This window comes from Epinephelus moara, chromosome 9 (genome assembly GCF_006386435.1).
Source record: "Epinephelus moara isolate mb chromosome 9, YSFRI_EMoa_1.0, whole genome shotgun sequence".
NCBI lineage: Eukaryota > Metazoa > Chordata > Actinopteri > Perciformes > Serranidae > Epinephelus > Epinephelus moara.
This window is the reverse complement of record NC_065514.1, coordinates 19,134,275-19,152,377: the sequence shown is the minus strand read 5'-3', so window position 1 is coordinate 19,152,377 and position 18,103 is coordinate 19,134,275. Positions and strand designations below refer to the sequence as shown.

The 18,103-nt window shown below is 41.8% G+C and overlaps 1 protein-coding gene across 1 annotated transcript in view; it reads left to right on the top strand.

Annotated features, from left to right (window-relative positions):
- The window catches only part of gnaz (guanine nucleotide binding protein (G protein), alpha z polypeptide), a 43,745-nt gene extending 28,888 nt beyond the window's left edge, over positions 1 to 14,857 (top strand). Inside the window, exon 3 of the mRNA XM_050053379.1 lies at positions 12,841 to 14,857. Coding sequence (XP_049909336.1) covers positions 12,841 to 13,185 — 345 coding nt within the window. The 3' untranslated portion in view covers positions 13,186 to 14,857. The remainder of the gene's footprint in view (positions 1 to 12,840) is intronic.
- The last annotated feature ends 3,246 nt before the right edge of the window (positions 14,858 to 18,103 follow it).

Genomic DNA, 18,103 nt, shown 5'->3' with positions numbered 1-18,103 from the left:
GGAAAACTGAAAGTCGTATTTATTAGGTTGTAGAATACACACACTAGATTTAGCAGCTGGGAGGCATGACCTATGTCTCGTGTATTGATTTAAACTTCCCATGAAGAAACAGATCAGAAATTTTGAATTCATTTGCAGTAAAAATATTGTACAGCGATTACATTGATTGCTACTTAACAGCTCTTCTACAGTAATGTTGTAAAGTTCTGCACTGTTAAGGGGGAGTTGTCATTTTATAAATTAGTCTTTACTGCCTTAACAGTGGAGGTCATTTTCCTCTAGCGTGAGCGATATTTACTCCTTGACTCAAAGAAAATGCTGACATCTGATTAAAAGGCCTTCCTGTCTTCATGTAAGCAGAGCAGAGATGTCTATGACCTCTTTTAGCTTGGCTCTAACGCAACTGAGTCAGTAAGTACAATGTATTCTTTCTAATATGTCTGCATGAAAAATAGCTAATGAAGTTATGTGAAATAAACCTTTGTGCGATGAAAAAAATCATTCAGCACGACAAAGTCACTGATTCAACTTTCTGGACCAGAGATGACTCATCAATTTTAGATCAAGTGCAGTTCTGACTCTTGTGTCTCTAAGTCTAGAGCCACAGTAGCAGAGTGAGCATGTTTATAGAGACTCCATGAGTTATGTATTATCTACTGGAAAACAACACAACAGGGATCAAAGCTGGGGTTGGCAGAAATCTGGAAAAAGGCCACAAAAACAACGACAACAACAACAAGAATCGTCCTAATTTAAAATTACACCCTCCCCCTGCAGCTCTTCCCTGTCCTCTTTCTGTCTTTGGCCCCTCCCACAACGAGACCACAGGCATGAGCTTCATACAGTAACCCAGTGTCTTACTTAGTAGTACAGTTGCACGCAGCACATTCACTCAACCCTGCCCTGCTCTCTCTATTCATCAGATCACAAATAAGACAAGAATTAGCTAGCTAACCACCTCACAGTCCCTCCGCCTCACTCCCCGCTGCTGTGGGCTGCTTTTCTGGGAGGAGGGTGGGTAGAAGCTTGGGAGACGGATCTTCAGGCTGTAGCGTCTCTGCTTTGGCCAACGCAAACTCCCCTGAGTAGTCGAAGCTGTTGGTCCGGCAGAGCTGCGGATTGCACTGGCTGGATTCGGGTGGCTGCAGCCTCTAACTAAAGGCCCGAACATACTCGGGCGGAACGTATGCGGAACGGACTCCGCGGAAGTCCGCGCGGACTCAAAGCGGATGTCCGTAAGCCCTGTGCGCACAAAGCTCAGATTTTACGACCGTGTGGACTCCGCTCCGCGCACCAGTGACTGCTCGGCATGTATTTTTCACATCGCAGGATTTTTCACGGACATTTATACAGGAAACTACAACGCGGAAGCGCGCTCGACTATGAAAGCCCGAATGACTGCGGACATTCCTTGCGGAGTCCGTTCCGCATACGTTCCGCCCGAGTATGTTCGGGCCTTAAGGGTCAGTCTCCACAGCTGCTGCCTGCTTTCCCGCTAAAATGTTCTGTAGTGGTGGGGATTGAGGCGGACGGCACACTGTGATACACTCTCCCCCTGCAGCTCTTTCTGCTCCCCTCCCTGTCCTTAGCCCCTCCCACCAGACGACCACAGGCATAAGCTTCATACATTTAATCTTACTTCATTGTACAGTTGCACGCAGCACATTTGCTCAGCCCCTTCTTGCCATGCTTTCTATGTTTATCAGACCACAAATAAGACAAGAATTAGCTAGCTAGCCGTCTCACGGTCCCCCTGCCTAGCTCCCCACCACTGTGGACTGCTTTTCTGGGAGGAGAACAGGTAGAAGTTCGGGAGACAAAGCTTCAATCGGCGGCTGTAGTGGCTCAAATTTGGCCAACACAAACTCCCCTGTAGTGACAGCCAAAAAAGTTTGCTGATCCAGCGGGTAGTCGGGGCTGTTGGTCCTGCTGAGCTGAGTTTGTGCTGGTTGGATTCGGGTTGCTACAGGCTCTAACCAAAAGCCAGTTTCCACAGCTGCTGCCTGCTTTCCTCCCGCCAAAATGCTCTGTAGTGGTGGGGAGTGAGGCAGAGGACACACTGTCATTCAAAGCTCTAGCTAACATTAGCTACATAAACATGAACAGCTGTTAGCCTTTGGCTTTGGATTTCAGCAGAAACCTAAACTTTCGGGTTGCTTTGCAGTGGAGGTACATGCACATGCATGTGCAATTGTAGAACAGACAATAGAAATGCCCTCTCTCTGAAACGACCTGTGATTGGCCAAAGTCTACCATAACAGGCTAGGTTTAATAAAGGCTAAAAACAGAGCCAAGAGGAGGTGCAGAGGTCTAGTTTTCACTCAGACCACTTGAATTACAATACACTCAAAGGTTGTTATGGGATCTTTGCCCAATGATGCCAAAATTAAACTGCCTACCCCAGCTTAAAGGAAGTCGATTGGAAACCCTAAAGGTGGTTAAATTCAGTTGGTTTTACAACTTTCGTATTTTGAGACATTCATCCATTTTTATGTGCATGCATATGCATGTTGATCGCTGATTAATAAAAATCAGTCATACTAACAAAAGACCGCTGCTTTGAAGATTCCTCATTAGATGAAAAAGGTGTCGTTTTTATCATGGTTGGCTTCTGTCCAGTGATCATATCAGTGATCTAAACCTTCACAACTTCATACAATCTCACACGAGCAGAAAACAAACTTCGTCCGAGCAGATCGACGGCAGTTCAGTTTCAATGCACCAGCTCACACAAGACAGAAAATACACCATAATAATTACAGTACAACATTTACCCATCAACCCATTCCCTGATGCATTTTCCCTGTCCCATCCCTGTCTTCATAATGAATCGGTTGCCGTGGTTACTGTTGCTTAGCAACAGGCCAGTCAAATGCTCCTAATCCTGCACTGTTGACAGTGAGCTGTGACTAGGGAAGGGAGGATGAGAAGGGGAGAGGAGGGAAGACGAAGGGAGGGGGGGTGGTGTACAACAAACAGCAGCACTGGAGAGAATAGATAGGAGGTGTATATGTGCATGCGTGTATTGTGTGCCAGTGCAAGTGTTTGTTGCTACATTATTATGAATGTGTAGTGCAGGTTTATATGCAACGGCTGAGGCTGAGCAACTGCAGTGAATTCTGTGCGTATGTGAGGTGAAAACGAAAAGCCTAGATGTGAGGTTAACCGTTGTTTAAGCTTGTGTTAGCCAAACATCAAGGCAGACACTGACTGCAGTGTCAGCTCCATTTCTATTGTCTCAATTATTATTTTATTAATCTCTCAAACAGGAATTAATTACCTGTCACATGAAAGATGACTCGAAGTTAATTACTGGTGTTTCATGTCTTTATGTCAAAGTTTGTCATGTGCACTTTCCTTTCAAGCCACAGTAAAGACGACATATGAACTGATCTGAATGTAAAACGACAGTTTCCCAGATCGGAGACATTAAATCACATTACGTCCTTTCAGAAACACAGAGGAAGGTGTCAGACTGGTGTCTCAAAATGTATTCAGGAATATTCTCCCGCACTCAGCTGCAGCATCTTAACCGCCTAATGGGTTACCAAAGGCATTACTATCATGTAATTGAATTGCTTCATATGACATAATGGTGTTTTGAAAAGGAGCTTTCCAGGAAACGGAATGAGACTGTCCAAGGACACACCAAGAGAAAAAAACATGTCCTGCTTTTTTGCCAATATTTTCCTGACCAGGTTACACATGCTTACATAGGTTTCATTCTATCCCTTGTACTATTATTGTATGCTGGCCCGATTCAGTTCATCTAAAATCTTATTGAAATGCTGTACAATGACCTCCAATCTGAAGAATTACTGTTTTGCATTACTACCCATGTTAAAAGTGGTATAAAAGCAGCTACAAGGTTCTTTTATTTTGTGCTGATTTGGCAGCCCCTGTGGACAAAAGCAGTAGTGTTTCCATGTGAACCACTGCCTCGTGCTGTAAAGATCGTGAATTTGCTAGCATGTGCATGTGTTTTGAAAGCGAGTGAAAGAAAAACTCAACTTAATTTCAATACTGATTTTCTTTTTTTAACACAGCTGTTTGCAGGATGCATAGAGACAGAGCACAATTAGTTCCTGCCCACAACGGAGAGGAAACAATTCATCACTCTCCACTGACTTTGTATTAGGGCTGAACGATATGGAAAAAATTTCATATCTCGATATTTATGCCAGATATCTCGATACCGATACGATACGATATGACTATGGGTTCAATGAAAACTAAGCATTCTTTATAAAAAAAAAAAAAAGAGTCCGAACCATTTTCTGGAAGCCTTCTTTAGCGACTGAATACACGGGAATCATGTGTAGCAATATGGTACGTTATAGCGTTTGTAATGTCTTTGTACCTGCTAGACGTCGATTGGTATGGCATTATGCTACTGAATGCATCGGCAATCCGACCTTGCTTGGGCTTGACGCAGGAGGCCCCAGATGTCCCTGCCGTGTCTTTTATTGCAAGGCATTGCTCATACAGTACTCGGTAGTGTTGTCACGGTACCAAAATTGGGACCCACGGTACGATACCAGTGAAAGTATCACGGTTCTGAGTAGTATCACGATACCACAGCAAAAATGAGGCAGATATGCCTTTTGTCATTTATAAAAAGATAAATCACTTTTCTATAATACATCAATGATATTTCAATGGAATAAGTTATTTATTGACTTATTCATACTTCAAAAACAGCATCAATAAGTGATTAACATAGGGGGGATCAAAATAAAATAAATAAATAAAATAAAAATCAACCAGCCACCCTCCTCCCCTGACAAGTAAAGAACAGTCCCTAAAGTGTGGTGAGGTTTGTGGAAATGTGAACGGCTTGTTTCTCCTCTGACACGTCACACACCTGTGTGCCGCCACGGCTTGGCTGTTCAGGTACTACTGGGCAGTCATGACACCAACTTATTCACCTGGAGCCGGGCTTCTCGGTCGCCGGTAGCCTCGCGTCACCAGGCTCTTCACGTACGGCGAAACACCGGTAAACCACATTATCTTGCGGCGGCCATAGCGCTCCGCCGTATTCCCGTCTGTGACCCCCGTTCAACCCACAACCGGTAGATTTCGCCTTTCGTTTCTGCTGCTGGTTGAAATCTGTACTCACACAGCGTGCTGAATGATTTATTTTACTCGAACAAAACTATTTTTAGTCGCAAATGTGTTGTGTGTACTAGCAAATTGCTAGCAGCAGCAGCACGTCTCCCTCGCTCAAGGGGATGTTTGTGATTGGCTGGCTTTGCTGTCGATCCAACGCAAGCAGGAAATGAGGTTTGTGATTGGCTGGCCTTAGCTGTACATTTAGGGCAAGCGTAAAAAGGATGTTGTGATTGGCTGAGCTGTACATGCAGGTCAAGCTGAGGAAACTCAGTGGGAAATTATATCGTGAATATCGTTGCCTTTTGGGAAATTAATATCTTGCATGTTCATATCTCGGTATAGATACGATAACGATATATCGTTCAGCTCTACTTTGTATTGCATAAAGGTGCCTCGTTGTCACTTTTATCTGCTAGCAAACAACAGAAAAATGCCTAAAAGCTGCTGTGTGGTGGGATACATTACCAACAGAAACCAGAACTAAGTTTTTAAAAACTGGGCCTTCAAGCAGTAAGACATGAGGCATCAGTGGGAAGAATGGAGAAACAGTGGGATCCTGACACTTATCATCCTCTCTGCAGCAACCATTTTGTTAATTTGGCCAGACAACCCGTGGAGGTTGAAGCTGATCAAGCAAGCTTCGATTTTTGTTAGGTTAAATGTTGATGTTACCAGATGATTCGATCATATGTAAATATAAAAGTAGACCAACAATACTGACTTTGTCAATACAACTTTTCCTCTCCACATAGGGTGCTAAAATAATCCTTTGACACGCTGTAATCTGATGTTTTTAGCTAACTAAAGGCATTTTGTTAGCATTATAGCCCTTGGTTGCATTTTGTGGCACCAACTGCCATGTGGTCGTGGTTTTCAGACCATGACGCATTGCGCTCTGTCTCTATAATGATGAGGTAATGTATCTATTTGTAGCTATGTAAGATTAATGACTGTAATATGACGATGGTGAGACAATGCAAACGTTGTTTTAGCCACCAACATAGATTCATACAGAGATGTAAAACCTTTTCAATGTATTTTATTAAAAAAATAGAAGAAGGACAATTTAGGATCGGTTTTGAATCCTTTCAAATCCCGTAATTAACTCCATCGGTTGAAGGACCAACCATTGCAGGCAATACCCTTTTACTCCAATTATGAACATGTTTACCGTCAGATGGACATGTTCATATCATAAACAAACAAATGTACGACATTGTCATTCAGCGGTGTTTTACTGATATTAAAAAATGTGACTGATGAGAATCTAGTGCAAGAATAATATATTATGTACAACTGTAATGTGTTTGTTTGTTTGTGAAATCTAAACCCAGCAGTGTTGCTGCCCACAGTAACAGAGACATTAGTAATTAAACGGAGAGGGAAAACAGAGAGGGAGAAGCCTGAATAATGCAATTTTCAGGTACAGCTGAGAAAAAACACAGCGACAGAGAAAATCGTCTCGGTAGATAAGAGTAAAGCATCCCTTCTTGTAAGACCGTGACATTTAAAATGAACCTTAATGAATTACGTCGTGGTGGCTGCACACTTAAGTGATTTGTATTTATGGGAAACATAGCAATGACACTGGGTTGAACTTCCTCATTAATACTTAAGCTTAATTAAGGCCTGTGCCTCTGGACTACTCTGACAGGGGGAGGTGAGGGTGGAAGCTGTGTGTGTGGGTATGTATCAGTGGGTGTTCGAAGCAAAGGAAGGGGGTCTGCATGCTTTAGTGCTCCTGGATGTTGCTCCCCCACCTCCAACTCCCCCATTAAGAAACTCTTACTGTACGAGCGCTGTGGTGGCCCAGTGAAGAGACCAGAGACTCCCTGGGCTCAGCTGGCTGTCTCCTGCCATACTCTCTTAGCAGCTGGGCTCTTGTTTTCACACCCTGGAAAGAGGAGGAGTGAGGTCAGAAAGTATGACATGACTGTGTAATGTACAATGTTAAGGGGCCAGACTAAGTCCCCGAAGACACATACTTATACAGAAAGGAGAGCTTATGTTTTCAGTCTGGGGTTAACAACATGAGAGAATGGAGCAGAGAGAAATATGTACTGTATGGAGGAAGAAAGAGCAGTTTTCAACTTTTGGTGCAGCACTGGTTGTTACATTCTCATTACATTTTTTATGCAATTTGTATTAAACAAAACCTGTTCACATCCTCTCTGCTGCAATTTCTCCAATAAATTCTATTATTCATTCATTAATTATCCACAGCTGCGCATCCTGTTCATGGTCGCGGGGGCTGGTGGGTTCAAACCCAGAACCCTCTTGCTGTGAGGTGACAGTGCTAACCACTGCACCACCATGCCACCCTTCTCTTATTTTCTGTCACTAGAAAGAATAAGAGAACTCCACTTCAGATGAAATAAATATTCTTTACCATCCAAATGTGCTCTTGAATGATAAATCCCACTTGATTATAAAATGGGGGTGCCTGGATACTGTTTGCTGCTGCCATAAATAACACCCTCTCAACAATTTTAAGGGCAGGTGATGTGCCGTGTGCAAATACTCCAGCACATGCCCAAGAATTGGAAAGATGTAGGTGTGAAATCACGGGATTTGACCAGCGTTTTTTGAATAAGTTAAGGCTTCGGAGTATTGCACAAATCTACAAGCAGTGCACTCGGCAATCTTAAATGGCTCACAGAGATCAAGTAGATCTGTACAATAATGACTTTAGTTGTTCTTTTATCTCACACGTTGGGATGTTACATACCTTGACATGTTTCGGTGGAAACTTCCGCCTTGTGTCACTTGGTGGTGGTTGAAATGCATCTTTATCAACTGATCTGTCAATATTAGGGAGGCGTGGCGACAGTCACGCCTCCCTAATATCGGCAGATTGACAGATCAACTGATAAAGACGCATCACAACCACCACCAAGTGACACAAGGCGGAAGTTTCCACCGAAACATGTCAAGGTATGTAACATCCTAGCGTGTGAGATAAAAGAACAACTAAAGTCATTATCAGAAACTAAAGACATAATGAACACCATTGAACTAGATCTGTACGATCTCTAAAAATGCATTCTCTGCATAAGGCCTGGATGGCCAAATCATCCAAGAGCAGTATGCAAGCCATTCAGATGAACACATGCCACATCACCCGAGGGTTTTTAAAGTCTTAATTGGGATCAATGGACCAATAGTATTTAATAGCCCATGGATTTAATAACCTAATCATTATAATTAGGTTAGGTTATAATTAGGTATACTCTAAAATCTACAATAAAAAAGTATTAATAAATTTGATTATATCATGATCATGCATTTTTTGTGTTCCTCATATTTAAAGCTCAGGCTACTCTCACAAACTGTTTGTATGTTTTCCTACAAAAAGTAATATTTTCCTTGGAGCAAATAAGGAAGCATTCCCGAGCAGTCTTTAAAGGATGCAGGTTGGGGTGATGAATGGGTCACAATAACCCAGACTTTCCCCTGGAGTTGTTTGTTTGGGAACGTGTGAATTTTGAGTGAATTTTGAGTTAGTTTAAGGTACGTTCTCACCATGTTTCTTTTCCTAAACTTAACCACAGTAACTTTACTTGCCTAAACCCAACCTCAGTAACTTAACATTAATTGCGTTACTGTACGTTAAGGATGTAACATCATTCATGGGGCGCTAATTTGTAGGATTTAATACAAACTGTCCTATGAGAATACCTTGTTAAAACTAATGTTTCCCTGCCTTGGACAGACAATGCGTTGACTGTGAAAACAAGATGTTTTTATCTCACCTTGGTGTTCTGGGCCACTCATGAAGTTTTCCATTGCCTAAGAAAAGAAAAAAAGAAACATTGTTGAATGCCAGGTATCAATGGGCACTAACAAAATAAGACAAAATGGTGGAGACGAACAAAAATTAGGAAATTTGTCCATAAATCGCCTCCTGCATGAGGCTCACTGTTTACAGTATCTAAGTTCACAGTACATGTGGTTCAATAGATGTCAATTAATCATCAGTATGTTTTTGGAAACCTTTGTTCCTTCTGCAGTTTTCCTTCAGGGATGTATTTATTACTATGTCTGCTGTAAAAAAAAAAAGAAAGAAAGAAAGAAAAAAGGGTGCAGCATATAAGGGTTACATTCAATTTTGGTTTTCTCATAAGTGCAGCCTTTTTCATCATTATCCAAAAATAGTGCACTTAGAACACTGAATAATCAGGGTTTACACTGAATCTGTACTATGATTGTCTCATTCTTAGTTCTTCCCCTCCGTGTCTTTTTTCATGCTGTGCAGATCTTGTGATTTGCTCAGAGCACCATGTTGTTTCTGTAACCTTTTAAACAGCAGTCTTCCATCTGACAACCTCCCAGTCACAAGCTGCTGGCCAGTCGCCATATGCCAGCAGCTGCCATGAACAGATCAACTCTTTTTTTTTTCATTCTTTTCTCTTATACATTCAGTGTCACATGAGCTCAAACTGTACAGGAGCACATGGATGCATACATGCACATACACACAGACACACACCGAGGCACTTTTTCTTCCATACCGAGACCAGCATGTTTTACCATTCAGAAAATTATATGTAAATAATCAAAAGTAATACATGTTTGTAAAGTCCTGTCCTGCATGTAGTGTAATCAAATTTAAAAAAGATAAAATGATAAACAAGTTACATAACCTAAAAAATAAATACATTTTCAAGTAATGAGGTTTTCATTTAAATAAAACGTCTTGTATGTCACTATCTGTCACCAAATGAGGTAACACAGCGGTGATTGAGCCTATGGTTACTGAATGCATTTTCAGTATTACAAATTGGTAGTCTGTAGCAACAATCCTATGAAAAATCACAAGCAGCGCACAGTCATTCATAATCCGTTCTCACACACACTGAACAGACTGTTCTCATGCACTTTGTCCGTAATTCAGCAGAATTTGTACACTACCCATGTAATCAGGAAGGCTGCGATCACATTACCAACGCACTACGGGAGGAAAAATAGAATAAGTATAAAGAGCGAAGGTCAACTCAGTCTCAATCCAAAGTCATCAAACTGACTTCGGGCATCAGACACCAACGAAAAAAGCTGTCTTTTCACGTCGGCATGATAGGCGGCCGGTCACCGTTATTGTTTAATGGTGTCTGGTAGTGTAAGGGGAAAATGCGGCATGACAACAATTAAAGTTAAAGTGGTGAAAGTCCAAGAAGGGCAGGTCGGAGGGGTGGTGACTTTCACCCGGAAGGTCGGTGTTTGCTTCCTGTAAGATCATTTAGCCAAACTCTGTTCTTTTTTCTTAAATCCAACCACGTGCTTTAGTTGCCTAAACCTAACCACAAGTGGGTGTTGGCAAAACGTAACCACATAACATGTCGACTTTCAGGAAGTCGGTGTTTACTTATGGGAAGTCGGTGTTTGCTTATGGGAAGGGGAACTGCCCATTGGTTCGACAGCCCATTGGTTCGACATCCCATTGTTCCGACCATATTAAACTCATTGTTCCGAAGTCCGTTCCGAAATCATCATGATGCCCTGTGGTTAAGGTCTGGTTAGGTTTAGGCACAAAAACCACTTGGTTAGGGTCAGGAAAAGATCATGGTGTGGGTTAAAATGAAAAAGAAAGTGACAAACACATAAGCCGTGAGCCTGCTCCGCCTCAAGCCGGTCGCGGCGCACCATACGCCCGCCACGAGCTGTTCAGCACCGCGGACAGTCGGACTAATGGGATGTCGAACCAATGGGCTGCCGAACCAATGGGCTGCCGAACCAATGACATGGACCCATGGGAAGTCGGTGTTTGCTTCCCATAAGATTGTAAAGCCAAACCCCGTTTTATTTTCCTAAACCCAACCAAGTGTGTTTTCAAAACGTAACTACGTGTGTTGAAGGAAAAAGAACGTCAATTTGTGGTGTTGTATCAACGTAATGTGTTTATTTTGAAAGAGACTGTATTCAAACTGTAAATTTCCTGTATTTTGAGACAGACAATATATATAACAGGCTGAAGTTGACACGGTGTTCCAGAACTTCAAGAACCAACACACCCAGGGTACCTCGCACATCGTATTTTGACGTGGAAAGTCCATGACCAAACATCAACATGTGACGAGGTTGTAGTGAGAATGTGCCACAAAAGTTCACATAAAGAGGCAGGTTGGGGTGGCAAATGGGTCAAACAAACACAGGACTTACCCTCAGGCAGCCGGTGTTCATGACATGATTCTTTTCCTAAACCTAACCTAAGTAACTTTTCGGTAAGTATATAGGGTGACACCGTTTGTAGGATGCTAAATCGTGACAGAGCAAAAAAGCCAAAAAGGTTCGACTTTCCTGTGTATAAAATTACCCCAATCTTCCGCATCCATGGGCCCAGAAAGCAAGTACACTTGAGATTTACTTCCAATTTAGCCCTTGGCTAACTTAAATGCAGATAAAATTATGTCACTGGGTGACTCTTCTAGACTTTCAAAATGCGACCGAACTGAATGGATAGAATCCCAATAGTGAAACGAGTCATTTTGCAGGGATTGCGATGCTCAAAAAAACGTATCCACTGATTTATAGACATCACTTTCACAATGTAAGTCTATGGGAAAAAGTCTTTTTGAGCTCAATGGCATCACATCACGGACCCAGAAGTTGTAATTCAATGGGTTGGCCACGACATTGAATGGGCCTCAAAGCCCAGTGCTGTTCCGGAGGGCCTTACACACACACGCGCACACACACACACACACACACACACACAGGCATCTATACTGTGGTAACCCTTCTACAGAGCTTAAATAATAAGCCGAAATGAATAAATTCACCAGCCTACCAATCTACCAACAAACACGCTGCAATTACAGCTTATCGCCACAGGTGTCGCCAAAGACAACAGAGATTTTTGAGTTTGTAACGTTAAGTATGGTAGAGTGCTTAAGATCTGGTTTAATGCTGATGTCAGTGATGTGTTTTATATTTTTGTTTTTGCTTCCACTCATCTTCCCTTTCTGTATCTTATGACTGACTTGTTTATTTGCAGGACATGACAGACATCAGTGATATCCATTACAGAATTGTGAAACAAATCTGAATAATTAACTTCGGAGAAAAAACATGTGACACCTAATGTTGTCCCACTGGCTATAAATGATAATGCATCAACATTTGGAGGACTTTTATTGAGATTTATTTATGAAGCTGAAGGCTGAAGAAGAAAACAATATCATAGAGCCGGAGATGTTATGATGCACTGGAGGAGCGAGAAGGTTAGAACAGTCTGTCCTCAGTGTAAACAGCCTGTCAATACAGTCTTTGTCCCTGCATCTGTCTGATCCTTTAAATTTTTTATGCATGACACTTGTTGCAATATTTACAACTCACAAGAGTGAGTAACTGACTGACACACATCATCTGTGACTGACCACAGTTTTGGGCTTGGAGAAAAAAGTGGTAGTAAAAAGAAGTGATCAGCTGTTTCAGTGGAGAATGTAAGAGTTCAAACGCAGGTCTTCATCTGTCTCAAGTCTCTGTTGACATAACAGAGAGGCTGCACTGCTGGCTAGCCAGTCAGTTATCTTGTCTTCATTTTCATCCTCAGCTCTTGCCTTACATGGTCTAATTTCCTCTCGCCAGATTACATGACCCTGCTTGTGAATGAGGTCTGATTGGGCTGATCTGAGTTACAGCTTCAGTGTAAATACTACATGTTCTTAGCTGTGAAATCCTCATGGTCTGATCTTCTTCTTTATTTCCTTTTCTCTTCCCAAATCCACACAGAGCCGCATGGCCGAGAGCTTGCGCCTGTTCGACTCCATCTGCAACAACAACTGGTTTACCAACACATCGCTCATCCTCTTCCTCAACAAGAAGGACCTGTTGGCTGAGAAGATCAAACGTATTCCTCTGACAGTGTGCTTCCCTGACTACAAAGGTCAGAACACCTATGAGGAGGCAGCTGTCTATGTGCAACGGCAGTTTGAGGACCTCAACCGCAACAAGGAGACCAAGGAGATCTATTCGCACTTCACCTGTGCCACTGACACCAGCAACATCCAGTTTGTGTTCGACGCTGTCACGGACGTGATCATCCAGAACAATCTCAAGTACATTGGGCTGTGCTAGGACCTGATGCTGGGTGGGGGTTGGGGGGTGGGAGGTAAGGTGGGCTGCTCGGCAGCAGTTGGCCCGCCATCAGCCTGGATAAACAAAAGGCATGTCAGTCTGCCTGACCTTTGAAGAGGTGCAACAGAGACCTGCAAAGGAAATGAGGTAGTCAGATGGTCAGGGATGGATGATACTGTAGATTTAAGTGTTTCAGTTGAAACAAAAGAGCTGATGGGCCATGGTCAAGATGGGATTTTTACCCAATGTGTTTGCACTGAATATGAGTATGCAGAGACACCCAAACACACGCACACACACTGACACACATCCTTATGTTTGCTCACACACAAGATCTTTGGATTAACAGTCAAGCACTTGTTTGACAAGGCAACACTGGAAATTTTAGACAACTACCCTTACCTGCCTGCCAAACCTGAGGTAGTAGGTCTGTACTGGTGGTTTTCGGTTACTTTTGTCTCCTTTATTTTATTTGCCAGAGTCAATTAATGCTGCTTTACATGAAAAATTTTGACAGAATCAATGTTCTCTTTTGGATTTTCACCCTAACAATGGTAACCAGTGAGTGCACCTGATGAGACATAGGGAGAGCCTGTATCTCTGAGAAAAAAAAAAAGTCAGTAGACATGATGTCACAGGGTTTCTGCCTAAAAGAGGAAACTGCCACAGTGTAAAGCTGAAGTGAAATACGTTTTCTACACACTATTTCTGTTCTGCCCCGTGGTCGACTCTCTAATGTTGTTTTTTCCCCCCTATTTCTTTTATCGTTTTTTGTGCTTTAAAAAAAAAAAGAATATGTCTCATAAACCTGCCTTTTATAGCAGGTCACTGACTTATGATACCAGGAGAGTGTTATACTCGGTCGAGTCAAAAGTATTCTTTATGATCATTCCAGTTTCCAGCAAGAGACAACAAAAACAGTGCCAAGACCAATTTGTAAATAAAACCAGATCCCATCCATTACGTTAATTTTTGTTTTGTTTTTATGGACAAATACATTAAAACATGCATGATTTTGTTACTTTGGAATACTAATATATTTTCTTTGGAATTATGTTCCTCTTTTCTTAGGTTTAAATAATATATTCCCAAAAATATATATAAAAGTCAAACACTGTGTACGATTGTACAGTTGTCAGAGAGGAATCTATTGAAAAGAGTTATATCGATATAATAACAGTGACGATGATGTTATGATGAAAAAGATGACTGATGATGATGATAGTGGTGATGATGAACACAATAATGTCAAAGTTAGCATGAGTGGAGAAATCGGATCAAAGGAGAACAAGACTGTAGAAAACTATGAAAGCGACGAAGCAGATCTTGAGAGTTCAATCTTCCTTGCATTATCTAAGTGGAAATTGTTAAACAGCCAGTCAGTATGATGTGTAAATATACTGTAAGGTACACTCTTTGTTCAAACAAATGAAAATAAAGGTTGAGTTGGGATACTGTAAGTGAGATAAAGAGAGCGAGAGAAAGAGAAGGAGGAAAACCCCACTCTGCTCCTCCTCTTACCCTTTCTTTTCAGTTCAGAGGGTGATGTGCAAACAACTCAGCTAAGGGCTTCAGGCTTGACTTTACGGGATGTCCACTTCAACAAAAGACAAAACAAGTAAAAAAGAAATATAAAAAGGACAATAACTATGAATAAAACAACTTATGCAAATTTTCACGGTGTAGTAAATGTGTTTTTGGGTGGTGGTTGTGTCAAAAGTGCTTTAAATATGTTGGGGAATGTTCAGAGAAGATGAGCTGGTACTGGCCACTGATCTTTTATATGCTTTCCTTACTGTGCTGCATCAAATGATTTACCACATGGAAAAGGACATACTGTCCGAAGTCCATGCTTCCGTCCTCCGTGTACAAAATCATGACATAAAAAGTGTTTGTCCTCACCATACAATGAAGCCGCTGGTGCAAGAATAACTTGGACATAAAGTATGCAATTAAATTACTCCTGAATGAACTTGGCCTATGTGTGTTGGGGTGACAGGGTACAGATTCCACTCTAATTAGTGTATAAGACCCAGCTGTCCCAACATGTCTGCTAATGAAATGAAAGATATGTTTTACAATTTTTAGTCTTTAGAGAGTTAAATATCACACTAATCATACAATTCAAATTATATTTGATTCAATATTTATGCATAACATCAACCAATGCATAGAAACTGAGGGTTTCTAATGCAGAACACTAACCATGATGAGTGTCTTCCAAAAGACATATAGGCTATGTTCAGACTGCAGGCAAATCACATTTGTTTCTCAAATCAGATCTTAAAGACAGACTGTCCGCACTGTTGTGTGCAAGTGCACAGATCAGATTTGTGTGTCCAGACCACAGACTCTATTAAAATAATGGATGTGACCACCGTGACATCAGTGGTTTGTGGACTCCCATTTTAGGCTTCGAGTTTGACATTTTGGCCAATGCTATCTCAGATTTCTGGAGCCAGAAGTGGCACGAGGTGATCATATTTGGACTAGAGGGTGGAGCTGTGGAGGAGCAAGGGGTGGATCTGACGCATAGACTGCAGTGACGCCTTGCAGATAGCCTGTCACTCAAAATGGCCACACACTTGAGTATGCATAACTTTAAGCGTTGTGGACCCCTGAAAGAATAGCTGCTGCTTTGGGTGCAGCTAATGGAGATTCTTATAAATGAAATAAAATAACATTTTAACAAGTGAGTTAAATAAAACTTTACCCCTACACAGTTTTCATGAAGGGGGAAATTAGCTATAGAGACCACAACCGTTTTTTGTGGGGGTCTGTGGGGACTGACTTGCTTTAGGCGTCAGCCTCAAGTGACCATTGGAGGAACTGCAGCTGTGTTGTCTTAATTTTTCATCCCAAGACGTTGCCGCTTAATCCAGACATCAGCAACCTATCTGCATAGGTCACCTGTGGTAACAACGTAGGCGTCAATAACTACATAGCAATGCTGGTGATGTAGCTTTCCAGACAGGAAGCATGAGAAATGGAGGTCCATTATTTTGCCCTCCAAACTATCGCTCTGTCAAGTGGTAGTCTTTTGCATCTGTCCAAGAACTGTTGTCCTCCATGTTGTCCTATTTAGCACTCTGCTATTAGCAGCATGTGTTCTGCTCAGCATGTCTGTCCCTCTGGATTTGACGTCGTCATTGTGTGTTGTGTTAAATAACACGTTGAAATTTGATTTGAGCAACCATTGCGTCCAGACTGAGACACATCTGTGAAAAAACAGTTGGAATTGCATTTCAAACCGCCTCCAAATGTGATTTGGATCTGATTAGTGGAAATTACATTTTTTGCTGTCCAGACTTTCTAAAATCAATCTGGTTACAATCTGGATATGCCAAAAATCAGTTTTAGGCTGGCAGTCTGAACAGGGTCTTAAACAAAAAAAAGAATGTAATGACACAAGCCTGTAACACGATTATGTTTCTACCAAGCAGGCCATCCTGCTACATCCCTGCTATGCTCCTGTGGTGTGAATATTTTTCACATTTAAACACCATTCAAGTGTTGATAATGCTTAAAGTACATCCGAACGGCGACCATACATGAAGCATTTCAGTACCGTCTGGCTTATGTTTTTTATTATTATTTTTATAGGCTACATCTTATTTTTTTATGATTTTAGCCTGATTTACTGTGTTAAAAACATCGTTAGGTCATGGTGGGTATTACTGGCAGGATTCATTTAAGCAACAGTGGGAATTTGTTTGAGAAATGAACATAAATAAAATCCACTATTGAGAAGGGAGCTGAAATCATGCCTTGTGACTGTCATGTGGTAGGAGACTGTGCCAACAATAAAGAGCGAGATACAGAACGGGAGAATAGCTGCTTAAAAATTGTTATAGAGGTATCTTTATCTATTAATTAGAATGAATCATGGGGTGATTTTAGGTGAAATTAAATTGAAAAGTGAAAAGAGGTTTTTTTTTGGGGGGGGGGGGGGGTTTAGGGACTGTTGTCACAAGGTGGTGCTAAGCAGCTGATGTTACAGTAAAGTAATTAGCTGGAAATTCACTGCCTGGGAAATTTCACATGGGTCACTTACTGGCACTAACACAGACAAACAATACTAAGTGAATACAGAAGTACAAATACTGTTTCTACCACAAGGAGGGCTCATGCTCCTATTAAGGTTTGTCAAAATTAAACACCTATCCACCTTATTTTCAAACACGGAAGTAAATAGTGATCAACTTCCATTTTTTGTGCGTGACTTCCGGTCAGCCGCTTTCCCTCATGCTTTCCCTTACCGGAGCTAACGGTGCAAGCTAATTTTTTTCAATTTTCAGTTGTTTATGTTAGTCAATCAGTTAGTTAGTTAGTTAGTCTGTGTGTTTTATATAGATAACTGTGCCCACGTTTCCGTTATAATGGAAATTTCTTCCCTCTAAACGCGAATAAATCGCACGTCAATCAAAAACTATGAACCATAAAAGCACAATCTATCCCGAGTGAGACAAACTGCTTGATCCCCGTCTCCAGTGTACCAGCAGAGAACCTGCAGAACCGAATCAGCGAAAAAACACACCGGGCTACACAGCCTCTCTACCTGAGCAGCTGAAGCTGCGGCTCGCACCCTCGACACACAGACGGTGCTTCTGCATGCCAGCCAAACGTGTGCGCAACTGTTAGAAATAAACATGTGAGGTGTACGCTGCTTTTCTATCTTGTTTTCCCTTTTCTTTCTTTCTTTCTGTCAGCGACACACACTCCTAACACAGGACGGGTTGTTTTTATTGACTGAGCCATAGTGATGTGCGCCGCGGATCAGCTCTGATAGCACCCAAATCAGCATGTACCTATCAATCATCCAGCCATTACAACATGATTGAGCTAGCAAAGCAGTTTTGTGTTGCTGTGTGTGGTATTTATTCAGTTTTGGGAAATCACAATGTCTAGAAAGCATCAG